This window comes from Hyposmocoma kahamanoa, unplaced genomic scaffold (assembly GCF_003589595.1).
Source record: "Hyposmocoma kahamanoa isolate Upper Pololo Valley unplaced genomic scaffold, ASM358959v1 89, whole genome shotgun sequence".
Lineage (NCBI taxonomy): Eukaryota > Metazoa > Arthropoda > Insecta > Lepidoptera > Cosmopterigidae > Hyposmocoma > Hyposmocoma kahamanoa.
Genome location: NW_020654520.1, coordinates 1,419,419 through 1,436,746, shown reverse-complemented (window position 1 = coordinate 1,436,746; position 17,328 = coordinate 1,419,419). Strand labels below are relative to the sequence as shown.

Genomic DNA, 17,328 nt, shown 5'->3' with positions numbered 1-17,328 from the left:
AGATGCACAATGTTATTAAAATGTATTATCATTAGTTCAACGTTTATTCATGTTGTTCAGCAATTAAATAAAATTGAATAGATGTCAGTTGAATTATCATATTTAATAGATTACAATAAATTAAACAAGGGTCTTTCGGTTTTTTTAAATTTCGTAACTTAATAATTAATATGACAGCTATGTGAAGTGCATACCTAGAAAATGAGATATCAGTTAGGGCACCTGATTTCTTTTTTCGATTATTACTATTAAAAAAACTGAAAATCCCTTTACAAAAAAAAAACAAAAAAGAAGATTAAATATAAAATTTCAAAAAAGTGTTAGATACTTAGAATAATAACGCATAGAATGATAGTTTCATATCAAACGAACTAACTGAACAAGTGAGGCAAAAATCAAATTCATGTAGGCTAGTTTTAGTAGTAGGTTAATTTTCGGTTTTAGTGAATATTTATATAAAAATACAAGTTGAAACGCGTTACTTCCTTGTGGAATATGATGTTAGTATCTATTTTATGTTTGTCTGACGTATTTTTACACACATTTACCGCACATTTCGTCATTTTTAGCCAAAATTCTTGAGCTGTTTGCGGTGCAAGTTGACCTTGAGCACTGACGGCCCGCCCGCTTGTGTAGGACCATTGGGAGCGCTTCAATTTGCCTCACTTAGCGTGTGCGGACTAAGTTTCTATGCGTTATTATTCTAAGGGTAGATATATAATAATTGTTGTCTGTCATCATTCTTATAAATTGAAAATAATTAAATATTCATTACAGTTGACGCATTTGAATATTGTTTGTAATAATTAATCAGTACATGTTAGAATTATTATGATTACAAATAATGCATCTCAATGTTGTTCGTCATAATTAATCAATACATGTTCAAGTTAATATGAACATAAATAATGCATTAAAAAAGGCAAAAAAAAGATTACCAGATGATTGTAACAGATCGTAATATATGTTAGATTTATGCAAACGTATATACAAATAAAAAGTTATCACCTGATAATCCATGTTATTGTATTACGAATGCTTAGAAAGCCTTGAAATAGAAAACCTTACTAACCTATCACAGGAAACTAGTCTAGTAGTGGTAATTTTCATACTAAATGTATGTACAGGTATGGTGAAAAATATGAATATGTTAATAATATACCGTTTTCGCTGCGTGGTATCCACCATGTTTTCGAATAATTTTTTTTCTAATTATTAATACAAAGATCGAACACTCAGAAAAAATTCCTTCGACCCGGTCGGATTCGAACCGACGTCTTCTTGCATACCGTGCCAGACGCTATACCAACTAAGCCACGGAACGAACCAACGGACCTCACGAATTTCTCTATGTGCTTGCGTCGTGTCTTTGTACTTGGTTTTTCAACGACTTTTTAGTCGTAGCGCCATCTATGAGAAATCTTTGACAGATTTATCACCCAGTTAGGTACCTTTACAGCTACCAGTCCTGGCGAGAGATGTCGCTATTCACTGCATTAATTAAATTTTTATTGAATTGATATTCAATTATTTTTTGTGAAATTACTCCACTAGTTTGTTATAATTATTAATACAAAGATCGAACACTCAGAAAAACTGGTTCGTTCCGTGGCTTAGTTGGTATAGCGTCTGGCACGGTATGCAAGAAGACGTCGGTTCGAATCCGACCGGGTCGAAGGAATTTTTTCTGAGTGTTCGATCTTTGTATTAATAATTATAACAAACTAGTGGAGTAATTTCACAAAAAATAATTGAATATCAATTCAATAAAAATTTAATTAATTTTTTTTCTTTTTTTTTTTGAACTTTATGTAACAGTATGAAGGCTTTATTTTAAAATTTTGTGATAATTTCAAAACGAATTTACTGTGCAATTTACGAATTGTTTGCACTGACTTATTGTCGTCTATATTCTAACTATCAATGGTATATACATAAATATATTTAACATCCAGTAGAAATATTTTCTTTTATTTAACAATCAATATAAAATGTTCAATGTAAATAACTGAATATTATCAGTACGTTGTTGCTTTTCTACGAAGAAAGAGTCCCGTATATTTATGCATTAGTTTTCTTTATACTGATTGACCCTACCAACTTCTTGGCTATACGGGATGTGCACTATAACCTGTGCATGTACAGAGTACATGTACATGTACCTTGTAATTTCAGGTCCTGACCCTAGATCAGCCTGTGGACAGTGTCACAGTGTATTCTCCCTATATTCCAGATAGTTACCGGAGCTGGCACGGTCACTTCCCGTTGTGCATTGCACAACCGACTGTTGTTTTAGTTAAGGTACACCGCTGTCGTTGACTCTAAAGTTCACTACTAAATCTCTGGAGAAGCAGTAGGCGGCAACTACTAAAAATGCTTCTCGAAAAAAATGTTCATCCAGGGAAATATCGCTAGCTTATTTCTGTTGCTAAGCAGTAAACACTGCGTTCCGGTTTTAAAAGGTAAGGGTACTAGAGAAACTATAGGCACATGAATATACGCATGGAAAGCAAATTAATAAGAATATAGAATAAATTAATAAATAAAAACAAATAACAAATAAATTATATTCAAGTCATAATAAAAGTCATATTTTCTAAATAAATTGTACAATAAATAATATGTTTTCCTATTTTCCGATTTGATCAATTTTAACCAAAAGAATATGCTTACTTTAATTTGCAATTGTATAAATACTCGTAATCAATATACATATAAATACAATACAACACAAATTTTCTTCATTGCACACTGGGACACATACATACATAATAATACAAAAAAGCCCTTCCACAGGCTTCCTTCGGGTTACAAGAAAAGCGTACAAAAATTCATTGAGGGCGCAACATAATACATATTTAATTCACTGCCAATACACACATGAAAAAAATAAAATAAAATACAAAAAATAAAAAAGAAGTAAAATATATGTATAACAATTACATAAATCGAAGTAGGATCATATAAAACATAATAATTATGTCACATAGGCAAGGAATTCCACAGTTTGATGCTTCTTGATGGAGTTAGAATAAAAGTTAGAAGAGTGGATAGAGCAGTTTAAAGATATAAATAGTTAGGTTAACGATGTTGGAATGAATCTGAATGAATGAAAATGAACGATGTTTGTTTCGATGTAGACCTTTTGTTCAAAATTATGCACCGACAAAGTCCTACAGACGTCGATACTCGATGCCTACAGAGAACATAGGCGGAGACTGACAAACAGCACTATGTTGAAGCTTCCGCCTTTTCATCACTCATAATTTATTAGTACATATATCGTGTGATTTTCTATATATTATGTGTGTGTTTGATGAATAAAGTCCTATTTAATTTAATATGAACTTATGTAGATAAAGATAAGACAAGATAAAACAATTTAGGAAGCAACATTCCTAAATTTCAAAATGTTGTAAGAATAAATCGCCCTCTGTCCGTATAATTTGCAGACTCTACAGGGTCTGAAATGCGCTGTTAATTTAGCTATAAACCTTTTCCATCCTATGTAACATTATGGTAAATGCAATAAAGAATTGAATTGAATAATGCTTGCTACTGTTTAGGGAGTTTATTATTGAGATAATAAATATAGTGAGAAACTGGTGCCAGAGACAGGCATTAAAATGTCTGTCTAGGTCGCCAAATACCCATTCTGAGGGTTCTACTAATTTAGTACATATAAGGGTAAAACGGAGAAAGTACGTATTCTCTGATTTTCACCAACTGCTTTCACAGTTGATTACAACAATGTAAAAACAATTTTATATTGTTTCTAAATGTATTGAGATGAATTAGAACAGTGCCATGGTATTAACTGTTAAATCCTGTACAAAAGAAGTCTTTCTAAAATGTATATAACATTTTGAAACATTACAGTAAGTACATTTTGTTTGTCAACGTAGTATGTAAACCACACAATAGTGTGAATCCAGTTTTAAACAAAAGGGAGTGACCCATATTACGCTCCGGTGGCTTCTTTCATACCGTATTATATAAGATTACATGAAATAAATACCACTGTCTGTTTGTTCTGGTTTTAACTGGAGAAAGGACGCTTTTTGATAATGTACTTTTAAGTCTCACTTCCAAGTACAACTTTTAATGAAGATAGTTACATTGCTAAAATATTGATTGTAAAAAATAAACGATATGGCGGCGTACGCTCAACAAGGAACCAAAAGGCAAAAGGTGCGCGAGCCTAGAAGTGAAAATGTTGATTATTTTCAGGGTAAGTTATTACGAAAGTAAAAATTAAATAGTTACCTTATTTAAACTACTATATTCTATTTCCGTACAATTAATATTGAATTGACACAGTCGCCGGTTCCGGCCACCGGACACAGTTGCCGAGTGCGGCGACCGGACACAGGCGCCGGTTGCCGCAACCGCAATTTTTCTGAAAATAGTATTTTAGTCACTCCGCAAATGGAGCAACTTTAGTTGACGCAACTGGAAACTTTTTAGAAGTTTCCATTAACGGTTGCCGGTTGTAGCAACTAAAAGGCCTAGTTGCCAATTGTCGCAACTTTAAATAAAGTTTCGAAATCCACGGTCAAGATTGACGCTGCGAGGGTTAAGGAGGGAGTGAAGTTCCTTCACGAGTTGCCGTTGCCGGTTGCGGAAACTGGCAACTGGAGACAACCCGTACAAATATGCAAATCTCTAGTTGCGGCAATTAAGAATTTATTTAGTCAGGGATTTCGGCAATCGAAAACTGTAGTCGATTTCCGAAACTCTCAACTGAGGTTGCTACGTATGCGCGGTTTCTTGAAATGATATGAATAACGGCATAAAAAGCTAGTTGCGGGTTGCCAGTTGTCGAAACTCGATGATCAAAGTTGCTCTATTATCTACGCAGCACCTTAGCTTCTAGTTATCGGTTGCTTGTATCCAACACAAGACACACGTTTGCGCGACGCCTTATTGCATAGGATGGCACGAAAATACTGTTGTGGGTTAACACTAAAATTATAATATAGGTACACCTTAAAATTTACGTAAAATATAAATTTTATTGAGGAAAATTACTAACAATAGGAATTATTATAGGAATTGAATGTATGAAATAGTGCACTTGTTAGACATTTATACAGAAGAAACTAGAAAAGGCTGCCATTATTGCCGCAAGTTGTTATCTTGCCGCAACTTGTTACCTCTTTATTGTAGTAACCGTATAGCTAGGGTTGCCAAGCCTTAAAACTGAACGGCCGGGAGCAAGCTAGATCAGCTGAACATTTGGGTAAAAAGGTCGCACACATTATATTTTTAAGGATTTTGTGTTGTAGTTTAATAAAACCTTTTTTATAATTATCAAATAAAAGTCATAAATTGTAATTACACAATAATAAAACCGAACAATTTAATTGCACCGAGACGCCCTGCTCGCACGTACGACCACGTGTCTGGTCAAATGGACACCGTCACAAGCTGGACACCGTCTAATTAGGCCGGACACGCATACAAGAAGCCTATATCCGGCTCTATCCGGACGTTACCTACACAGCTCTGGCCTCATTTCTCATCTTATAAGAGTGTTTTGATGAGTTATTCATCGGTGTCTGGTTTGTTGCCTCATAATCAATACTTTTACTAAGTCCTAAGTTTCTCGTAGGTGTTGAAAGAGTGGAGTACAACAACATGGCGGCGCTCGTGGACACGTCGAGTTATCGATACTATAATAACAATGAACGAGTTCACTCGCGCGCAATGGAAGACTGGTTAAAGTGTAGCGTGTCACTGACGGACTTCAGGGGCAATGGTATGTTTTTACTAGCTAAAGGAACCTTAATGTAACACCCAAAACCTATTATAATACATATACATTATCCAGTTGTTAGGTTTTCGTGATTGTTACACATAGGAAATGAAACAATTTCATTTTGGATGTCAATCGCGTATATTTGTTTTTTTTAATCAAACTACGTTTTAGGTCCTTTACAGGTCCTATGTAACGTGGTTAGCCGTGACCCTGGTACCTGTAAAGGGCACGCAACGTTTCGGTTCGTTTGAAAAATTACTTATATATGCAATTTAGATCTTAAAATAGTTTGATTTCCTTTATAAGTATCCATAAAAAATGGTAGTATACAGTCGGTGCCCTACAAAAATAAAAATAGTAGTACAGTCACTTTTATCCATTGTATCCATTTTTTGTGTAGCGCTTACTACAAATAGTGGATACTTAAGTAAGGGCATCGATTGTACATGGATTTGGCTTCGCCGTTACTCAGGATAATAGTAAAATTTTAAGTACTGTAATCGCCATACATGCCAGGTTTGGAATACAATCGACGCGTAAGTAGCTGCAAAAAAAACGCAGTCACTTTTGAGTCACTTTTCAAGTGTAAACGAGAATACAATCGAGTTATTATTCCATCCTTAGAATAATAACACATAGAAACCTAGTCCGCACACGCTTAGTGAGGCAAATTGAAGCGCTCCCAATGGGCCTACACGAGCGGGCGGACCTTCAGTGCTCAAGGTCAACTTGCACCGCGAGCAGCTCAAGAATTTTACCTAAAAATGACGAAATGTGCGGTAAATAAGTGTAAAAATACGTCAGGCAAACATAAAATACATAGATAGATCATAGATAGAGATTAACATCACATTCCACAAGGAAGTAGCGCGTTTCAACTTGTATTTTTATATAAATATTCACTAAAACCGAAAATTAACCTACTACTAAAACTAGCCTACATGAATTAGATTTTTGCCTCACTTGTTCAGTTAGTTCGTTTGATATGAAACTATCATTCTATGCGTTATTATTCTAAGATTCCATCTATGTTTTTATAATGTTTGTTGTTCTCGCTAGTGAGTTATTGTATTTTTTTGTATTTTCTGCTACTTATTCTCTACATTGACGATCTGGTAACCGTGTATCATTTACCTACATGGTATAACACGCTTTCATAAAAATACAGTTCTTTATTACTCCACACCTTTGATACATCGTACCAAACCTTTTGGAACATGTAATGATATGTTCCACTGTTGGGCATGGATCTATTCTAAGGAGAGGGTTTAGCACTACACTAGACACTTCCGCCACGCGGGCCAATGCGGAGTTTTTTATGTTATCAAGAGACGGACAAGCCCTGCGTTTTGGTGGTAAGCGACACGCCTGTCAATAACAGTTGCAGTGCCACTCAGAGCTCTAAATCGCAAAGACCTGTGGGGCACTGCCACTGCATCCGTCACCCTGAGACATAAAGTTGGCAAGTTCTATATGCCTGTAATTTCGCCAGCACCCTTCAACCGGAGCGCAGCTATGCTCACATTTCAGCTCGGCGGCAGAAACCTGTATGGTGGCAGTACTTCCCTGCATGAAGTTTGCTCTTAGGGAGTTTTACCTTTCGCACAGATATGAAAGGTTTGTAAGAATATTATTTTTCTAGGATCAGATCTACACGGCAGATCAACTCTCAACCGTTCTTGGGACGATACAACCAACTCCTTGGACAATCACAAACGTTGTGTGAAAGCTCTTTTCGACTTGATGTCTAAACTAGGAGTAAAGTATTGGACGGCGTTCGACACTGACCTCGTGCCTGCTGGGGACTCCTCCTGGGAAGAGATCAGATTGCATTGGGACGATATGGTGGAGTATATTCAGGAGTTGAACCAGAGATATCATGTTAAGATGTTGTGGTTGGCGCCGGACTTGCATTCGCATCCTAGGTATTTAGTTTTTAAGAAACAATTTATTAATATAATAGCGGGACAGGAAAAGGTCTCACAAATCAGACAATAAAATTATAGAAGAGTTGTTGAAGTAACAATCGTTATACAAAACTTATTAAAAGATTAAGAATGTGTATATATACATCATGATAATAATAGTAATATTAATGTTTATTTGCTTAAAATAATAATGTACAGAACTGTACACAAATTAGCCAATTATAAAATAAGGCTAATTGCAATTTTCTGAAACTATCTTGTGCCAAATAAGTAAGTAGCATGTCAATAGCGATCGTTCACCTGACTTTTATCCAACACACAATTCGTAGCGCCCGATTGCCAATTCCCTATAAAACTGTTTTTTTTATTATGTTAATCACGCAATTTTGAAATCGCGTGATTAACATTAAAAGTCAGTGATGTAACTTAAAAAATAAATGAAATTGAGGCATATATATGACTCTGAATTTAAACGTTGTAAACATCACATTTTTATTATTGTAATTAAGATTTATTATATTTAATTGTTGAAATGTACGTCAAAGTGACCTCTAACACGATACGCTGACGATAATAATTTCGCACGTTGTTACTAGAAACATTGAAGAGCATCGTTTTCACAAATGACGTACACAGTGGTAGGAAGGGGTGATTGACCGCTATTGCCATGCTATTTAGCACAAACTTATTATAATGCAATTTGTGTAATAGTTCTTTTTTCGACTTTTCAAATTTATTTTGACCTGACAATATACGAGTGAATTTTGGTCCGAACGTACTCGTATTGTGAAAACCCGGCTTTATGAATCTTCTAGTATAATACTTTATCTATCCACAGATACGCCTCAGGAGCAATAACAAGCAGTGACGCCACGTCGTTCATTCAGGCCGCGACTCAAGTTAAAAAATGCCTCGAAATATCTCAGCGTTTAAACGCAGAATGCTTTCTCCTGTGGCCTTACAGAGAAGGCTACGACTCAATATTCCAAACGGACGTGCAAAGAGAGATAAAATTATTCTCCAAACTCTTAAAAATGACAGCTGATTATCGCGACAGATTAAATTATAAATGTCAATTATTAATCATGCCGTATTACAATTGCAATACAATTAATCATGGAAGTTGGAATTTCGTCGGATGGATGGAACGCGAGATGGTGAACATGTACATGTGGGATGTAACGAGTTGTTTGTACTTTTTGAAGAATTACAATTTGGAACGTTATTATAAAGTCTGCTGCCCGCCTGGACACCACATGTTTATGGCTAATGTGTAAGATATTTCTTTAATACTTTGCCTTTCAATGCAACAATACACAAGACACAGGCTATTCTCGTACAGGTTCCGTTATCTCACAATGGTTTAAAATATTGTAAGTAATCTTTAGGTCAGAGTCAAAACATTAAAAGGTAAGTCAAATTACAAGAAATATAAACGTAAATTATACAGGTATAATATACATATACAGAATGCTTAACATCATGTTTTTTTTAAGAAAATGAATGAATTTACAATTGAATCCATAAACATGATGGTTTTATAAAAAGCGTGATTTTCTAAGTAAAGTCTTAGTTTTTGCTTGAATGCATTTCCAATGCAGATACACTAACTGGTAGTTTAAAAATACATATTAAATTTTATATTTATGCCTTGTTTTAACGTTTCTACTAATTTGATTTTATTAAACATTTTTTTAAACGTGCTTTCTTATACGCTTTTCACATAAACGCTTTTTAGTTCGAAGCTTATAAAATCGTTTAGGAAAACATGTTAAAAATGCTTGCAACGTTGTGTGCATAGCGAAAATTTCTGGTTGTCTATGTGTGTGTCCATAGCACCCGCGACCCAGGGTTTCCCTAGTGCGGGGCTATGTTGAGTGTGTGCGTTATTGTTAAAAAAAAAAAAGCAAACGACCACTAAAGGTTTTAAGATAAGTAAGTTTATTTGTAAAACACGAGTTTTATTTTTATTTATAAAATTATTATTCACATTGATGAATTGATTTGTTTAGGAAACATAGATAGCGGAACTTGAAACTTATGCACGTTGTTAACGCTTACGCTTAAATTGAAAAGCGTGCTTATGTGCTTATTTTAAAAAGCAAACTTTTTAAGTGCTTTTCGTTTAAATAGAGGTATGCCTATTTGTTATACTAGTTTATGATTTACTTCCGTTGTTTCTTTAATATCTTCGCTGTATCGCTTTTTGTTTCATGCATCTCTAATAATGATCTGTACAGTTACAATAATTATTTGAAGATCACTGCCATTGCGATTGGAAACAAATTATTATTGAATAATAAAAATAAATAAAATCGTTTATTGAATAACGTATTATACAAGTGAATAACTAAAGACTATGCGAATAAATGTAAAATATAACACATATACCCATTGACTTACAATTATATGGACGTCGGGTCCGCGCTAAAAAGTGTCCGAACTTATAGGGCGTTAAAATCGTATACAGAGCGTCATTCTCGATTTAGTCCTCGTTTGTTCGACTGACAGCGAAGCAAGCAAAATTAGACAGTACTCCGATGACATTACAATTTAAATTCAACGTTTTAGCTTTTTCATATTCCTTTACATGTCACTACGTTTAAATAGGTTGACTTGGGACATTTTTTTCGTGGTTTTTGTATTAGGCCCGTCGTCCATTTATTTGTAAGTCAATGCATATACCTGAACTAGGAGAATCCTGTATTTCAGGTAAAAAATACTAATTATACAGGTGAATATATGACGATTAAATTATAAACAAAAAAAAATTATTAAAATATAAACAAATGAAATGCAAATCATATACTTATTACACTTAAATTAGACAACCTTTATCTTGGGATAATTCATAAATTCTCTGTATCATCGTAGGGCATATTTTGAAGGAATTCTAGGAGAATTTTCTTAACCTTTATGTAACAAAAATGATATATGGCCAGTTTGGCGTTTAAATTCTTGTACAAAATGGGACCAAGAAACACAAAAAATCTGGAAATAAACACATGTTTTGATGATACAATTTTAGGGCAGACAATATCTCTGAATAATGACCTTCGCAGATACAATATGCTGGGAGGGGTGACTATTTGGAACAACTTCGATCATTGCGATAGCAGAACTCTGACGCTCATGATCAAGAACTTCATCGATCAGGTACGAATTATAGTCTGTCTTTTTTAACCAACTTCAAAAAAGGTGGTTTTCAATTCGACTGTATTTGTTTTTGTATGTATGTCACGCAAAAACTCTTTCTGAACCGATTTCGACGATTCTTTTCTTGTTGGAAAGACCTGAAGAACTAAAGTACCCACTTTAGTATTGGTCCCATTTGAATTTGATGAAAATATTCCAACTCAGCATTTGCTTTCATTGATGCTGATAAATGGCACGCTGGAATAATTTACGAACCTCCCAGATACAGACTAAAAGCTGAAAAAGCAACTCGACTGTTGTTTTTAAAATGAAACAAAAAATTCTATAACGGTTAAGCCATGCAGCCAGGCAGATATGTCACAAAATCATTGAAATATTTTGTTATAATACCAAAGAAAATAGAAAGCTTTTTCATGTAGATAGATAAGTAAGGGTGTATATTTTTCGGTGTTTTTAATATAATAAATCAGTCCATCAATGATTAAGTAAAGTCTTTCAGCAGACACACTTCTAACAAAAAGTTTCATCGTAGTGTAGTACATCATGTGGTTATCATATTTTTTTAGTTTTTTTCACTTTAAATCTCCCAACAGGGCACTATACCGCCAGCGGGAATAAACTTGAAGCTAACACCACGCCGTGACAGCGATCTTAGAGAAATGGTCACCGTCTACGTGAAGTACATTGACGCGGCGGCAAAGGCCCTGAGAATCGCTTGCACCGTTATTGCCGAGCAGGTCTTTCATAAACATTTGCAGGTAAATAAACTTTTGTTTTATAATTTTCTTTGTATGTATGAAATTTTCTTATTTATTGATAGTCAAGCCATTCCGAGATATCGGAAGTGTATGATACTCAATTATGGAGTCATCCTTTGGGGTAACTGGGTGAACGTCAATTCTACATTTGTCCTTCAAGAGATGTTTTCGCATAATATAGATATAACAAAGACTTTATGACGTCTTCCAGACCTTTGTTTACACAAAATAATACTTTAACGTGAACAGGTATATATATTTTGAATTTATGTTTGTTTGTACGCATTAATAAAAGTTATATTACTCCATAATTGACAGTACAAAACTATAATCTACGATCGCGGCTTAACTTACTGCAACCAACTACCTCAGACATTCGCTTGCCAAATGACATAAAAATGTTAGATTTAGGGGAGCGTGGGGGAATGGGAGCCTACGAAGGAAAATTGACAATAAAAGTCATAATTCGCTTACGCACGCTTCACATATCTGGATACTAAATAATCACAGAAAAAATATGAAACTAAAATAAAATATTTGGTTAAAACAGAAAAAACTAAAACATGTCATTCGCTCTCATTACCCCACAGTTCGGGAAGTGGCAGCCGGTAAGAATCCCGTATGTCAAATGGGAGCCATTATATATAATCAGTCTGAAAAAAAAATTAAAGTAATAAAATATATAAGTTAAAAAGTAATGAAAATAAACAAGAAAGTGACAAAGGAATATCCAGTGAATATTGCAATGGGATAAGGAGAGCCAAATAGCTCTCATTATATAGATATGGTGACACAGCTAGTGTAAATACAATGTAGTATCTTTGCATTTTAATGCTTACCTGGGATGACGAAATTTAACAAATTTTATGAGCGCGGAGCGAAAAACACACAATCATCTCATACGACTAAACGCGGGGTTGCGCGCCCACGGGACTCGAACCTTATCGAACGTTAACGAAGACATAGGAGTGCCGTTTGCACAAATACGAGCATTGGGAAAGTCCAGTTTAACACCGCTCTCATTACCCGCGGGCTCCCAATACCCCACGTTCCCCTACGACATGAAATTAATGTACTAATGATATATGCTTTATGTACAAGTTTATTTTAATTTCATAATTGATTTGTACTTTAAACATTGTACGCCGGTGGCGGGTAGATTGTGAGGACTGTAATTATGTTCAGAAGACCTTAATGTTCGTCACATTCACACAATAAATGAATTCCATTCTATTCTATTCTATTCGGGATACTTGTTGAATACCAGAACCTGCAGAAGTATCTGCAATTACTAAGCGAGAAACCCGATCTTTGCGAAAACCTAAAAGGGCACCGCTAATAAGTAAAAAGAAGAAGAATAAGAAAAGTTGTACCGTAGCATGAACCCTATAACTCGTGATAATATTTAAGGCATGCATTAATCTGCGTCTAGAGATGAAGCTTTGGAGCCAGGATACACATCAGAAATAGCAAATGGAGCAGAATAAAAAAATGCATATTCTTTTGAAATATATAACGCACACACTCGAAGCCTCGCTCTAGAGAAACCCGGTATCGCGGGTGCCATGGACACAAACATAATTAGCACCTAAACTCACGAGAGAAATATAGGTAGGCCATACAAATATTTCTCCCGGCCCGGAAATCGAACCCGGGACACATTATTAATATTGTGTTATTTTGTGTGTATGTTAACATATGTATATATTAATTTGTCTGTGGATATCGACGAGACTGTCTAAATATGTTTCCGAGGACTGGTACACTCCCACTTTAGAAGGGCCGTTGGCGGGCTGGTCTAGAACGACATTGGTATTTTATACAGACAGTAAAAATAAATTGTATTATGGAACATTGTATTTCGATTTCGGTTTCAGCAACGGTATGCAACGTACTACAGTGGATTCGGATCTCGCCTTATAAGTGGAGAAGTTTCTCTGGAAGAATGTGAAGAATATTACAAGTAAGAAATTAGTAAACTACAAACATTTTTGGACTCTGTCATATTTTTTAAATATAGTGCCACAATTCGTGAAGGTTGGACATATTTCTTCCTGTCTAGCAGAAAGATATATCGTTTGTACATACCTACTTCCCGTACCTGGCTGCGTGATACTTAAGAAATATTAATTAAGAATTATTATAGGGAAAGTTGATTTCCTACTGCCTATTCTTTTTGCAAATTTGCAAACAAATGTGTAGAAATTAGCGAGCGAAATATTTTACAATTAAATGTGGCTGTTGCATTGACTTACAATTATATGGACGTCGGGTCCGCGCTAAAAATTGTCCGAACTTATAGGGCGTTAAAATCGTATACAGAGCGTCATTCACGCTTTAGTCTTCGTTTGTTCGACTAACAGTGAAGCAAGCAAAATTAGACAGTACTGCGATGACATTACAATTTAAATTCAACGTTTTAGCTTTTTCATATTCCTTTACATGTCGTTTAAATAGGTTGACTTGGGACATTTTTTCGTGGTTTGTGTATTAAACCCGTCGTCCATATAATTGTAAGTCAATGGGCTGTTGACACCAATTCACAGGTCGAAATTCAAAATTTGCGCTTATCGTTACGACCTCAAAGAATAATATCAAATTGTATTTTTTATACCACAATCACTTACGCTTGAACAAAAGCTCTATTTTACAGTATATCTTGTTTTTGTCTCCACAGGAAGAACCAATCGACACATACCGAATATAAATGCAACAAGAGTGAACATTTGGACATTGTGTTCCAGCGATACATCGATACATGCGATCGAATCTGATTTTAATATAATATTTTCTTTTACTCAAAGAGGGCTTCTGGCTGGATTTCTAGTGATAACAAACAGATCAACTAGATGGCGCTTATTGCACAGATTTTTAAGGATAATGCCGGAAATAACGTTTGGTCGTAATTTCATAACCTCGAAAGCAATTTTGAGATGAAAATGTTTTTGCTTTTAAACCTAACTTAATCTAACCTAACGAACCCAATCGTGTCTTTGCGATAAACATTCAACATATCCTGAAAGAACCATTATTTCGGACAAAAAAATTTTCGTCTTTGTGATAGGTTGCGTTATTATTATATTTGAATAATAATACAAGGAAAAAACTAACTTCTTATATTTCGTATTAAAAAAGAATTGATTTATATCCACAACTATATCCAGGCTATTGATCAGCGCCATCTATGAATATTGACCTTTTTCAGAGCTACGGAGATTAACAGTCCTTAATGAAAGAGAAACACGTCTACACAAGTACTGTTTTCGAAAAGTTATTGTTATTTGGGGTTGGTAAAATAAAGCCACATGTGACCATACATCAAAAGCTGCTTTTCTCACATAAAGCACTTAAAAATAATATGAACTACTTGAAACAATGTTAGAATATAACGCTGGCCATTAGCATTTTTAATCTACTTCAAAAGAAGGAGGAGGTATTCAATTCGACTGTTTTTTTTGTATGTATGTCACTCGATAACTTATAATTTGTGAACCGATTTAGTTCGTTTTTTGTTGGAAAGAGGGTACCTCAGTTGTGGTCCCATTTAAATTTGAAGGAAATATTACACCTCTAAGGGTGGAAAACTAGGGGATGAATCCGGTTTCGCGCATTTTCCGGTAACCGATTTCAATAAAACTTGGCAAATACATATATGTAATTCCGCTGACCTCAAAAGTTAGTTTTTTTAGTACTCTATATTGAGATTATTCATGTCCAACGACTGCCGCTCTCGCTAGCTAGCACTTGTTTTGTTTTTATTTTTTAGGAAAACATGTCAAGTTTTAGACAAAAATTTTTTTTTTCTTCTTTTTTGGCCTTTCGCGGTCAGCGTTGAAGCCAATGACAAGATAAATTAACTTCATTTAAAAACAGGGAAACCTTTTCGTATGTTAAGGAATTTTGGAAACGGATTTAGGAAAAAAACGGATCGGGAGAGGAATTTCATGTTAGGAAATTTGTAGATCAGACAATAAATAATAATAATAATATTATATTAATGTTATAGGAACTGTCTAAATTTTTATATTGTTTTCTACAATAAAGTTACATAAATACTTATAAATATGTGAATCATTACACGATAACAGTACCGAAATGGACGTAGGAAGAGGTATACCTGATTGGATAAGGTACACAAATTATTATTGTTTTTAATACTATTCATTGTTTTTTTTTTAAATTTTTTTTTAAATTTATTTATTAGATGTACAAAACAGTTTAAATTCACTCCTTAACAAAAGCTTAAACATTTAGCAATGTACTAGTAAGTTCTACTCTAGAATGTAAACCTAAACATGTACATACAGCATGACCAATCATGAGTAAACAATTTTGTTTGAAATATAAATTGTTTGTAAATTAATATAAAATACTTAGGCATAAATAAAACTGTAATCTTAAATAAAATAGAATTACTATGGCTATAACTATGAAAGAGAGAAACCGTGGTGGTTGTGGATTCGATTGCGAAGTCTTTTAACATTACCATCAAATATATCCATCCCTAAATCATTGCCAGGATCAGCCATAAGGTCGTTGTAGGCCCGACACATTCTCGTCAAAGGGTTGTAAAAAGAAACATTATTAGTATAAACATTCAATACGAATGGTCTAGGAAGGCGTCGTGGATTGCACTTGATGTTAAAATTAATATGGGACAGAAGCGTTGAGGATTTCAGGCTGCCTTGAAGTAGTTTATGTAAATGTAGAAGATCTTATACCCTACGTCTAGAATTCAAGGACATAACCTTAAAATGTGATAACCTCTCTTCGTAACGCGACAATTTGCGACCCATGTGTGATCTGTAACTTACTATTTTGAGAGCTCTGTTCTGTACGCCTTCCAAACGTTTAGAGTGAACCTCGTAGAAAGGTGACCATACGACACAGGCATACTCAAGAGTGCTTCTAATTAAGGTATTAAACAGTGCAATAAGTTTGTTTTGTGCAATTAGTAAAGTTTAAATTCTTTAGTAGTTCTAGTGACAAGTCCTAACATTTTGCAAGTTTTTGATACTAGAAAATTATAATGGTCCCTAAAAGTAAGCTTCTCATCAAAGTACACGCCCAAGTCTTTAACAACCGACTTTCTCTGAAGTGATGCACCCTCGATAACGTAATCAAAATATACTTTGTGTCGCTTGTTAGTAAAGGACATAATAAAACATTTATCGACGTGTAGGTATATGCAGTTCTGTTTGCACCATTCCGCAATCGTGGTAGCATCCCTCTGCAAAGAAACGCAGTCACTACTGTTCTCTACCTTGTTAAATACTTTAAGATCATCGGCATACAGGAGACAAGGGCAGGTTAACTTAGTGACCAAGTCATTTGTAAAAATTGTGAAAAATAATGGTCCCAGGTGAGAACCCTGGGGCACTCCAGATTTGATTTGGATAGCACTGGATTTGAGACCCTTGACGGCAACCAGCTGACTGCGATTCATCAAATACGAACTCACCCATCTTAAAAGACTACCATGAACTCCGTACCATGAGAGCTTACGACAAAGCAGCTTATGGTTTACTTTGTCGAAGGCTTTCCGGAAACCGGTGATTATTGTATCCACTTGTCCAGCTTTAGCAAAAGCTGAACACAGGTACGTTTTATATTCGAGTAGGTTTGATACAGTAGATTTACCTTTCACAAAACCATGTTGCTGATCCACGAGTGATGAGTTCACATGAAAGTAGATATAATGATACACAACGGACTCGAATACTTT

At 34.8% G+C, this 17,328-nt stretch overlaps 1 protein-coding gene across 1 annotated transcript; it reads left to right on the top strand.

The window, feature by feature from the left end:
* Positions 1–4,152: 4,152 nt before the first annotated feature.
* LOC113236169 (xylose isomerase-like) lies at positions 4,153–14,517 on the top strand. The gene is made up of 8 exons (XM_026472178.1): positions 4,153–4,231; positions 5,615–5,761; positions 7,404–7,686; positions 8,528–8,962; positions 10,752–10,845; positions 11,439–11,603; positions 13,481–13,566; positions 14,281–14,517. Exons 1-8 carry the CDS (start codon positions 4,153–4,155, stop codon positions 14,375–14,377), a joined length of 1,386 nt encoding a protein of 461 aa, XP_026327963.1. The 3' UTR covers positions 14,378–14,517.
* Positions 14,518–17,328: the final 2,811 nt, after the last annotated feature.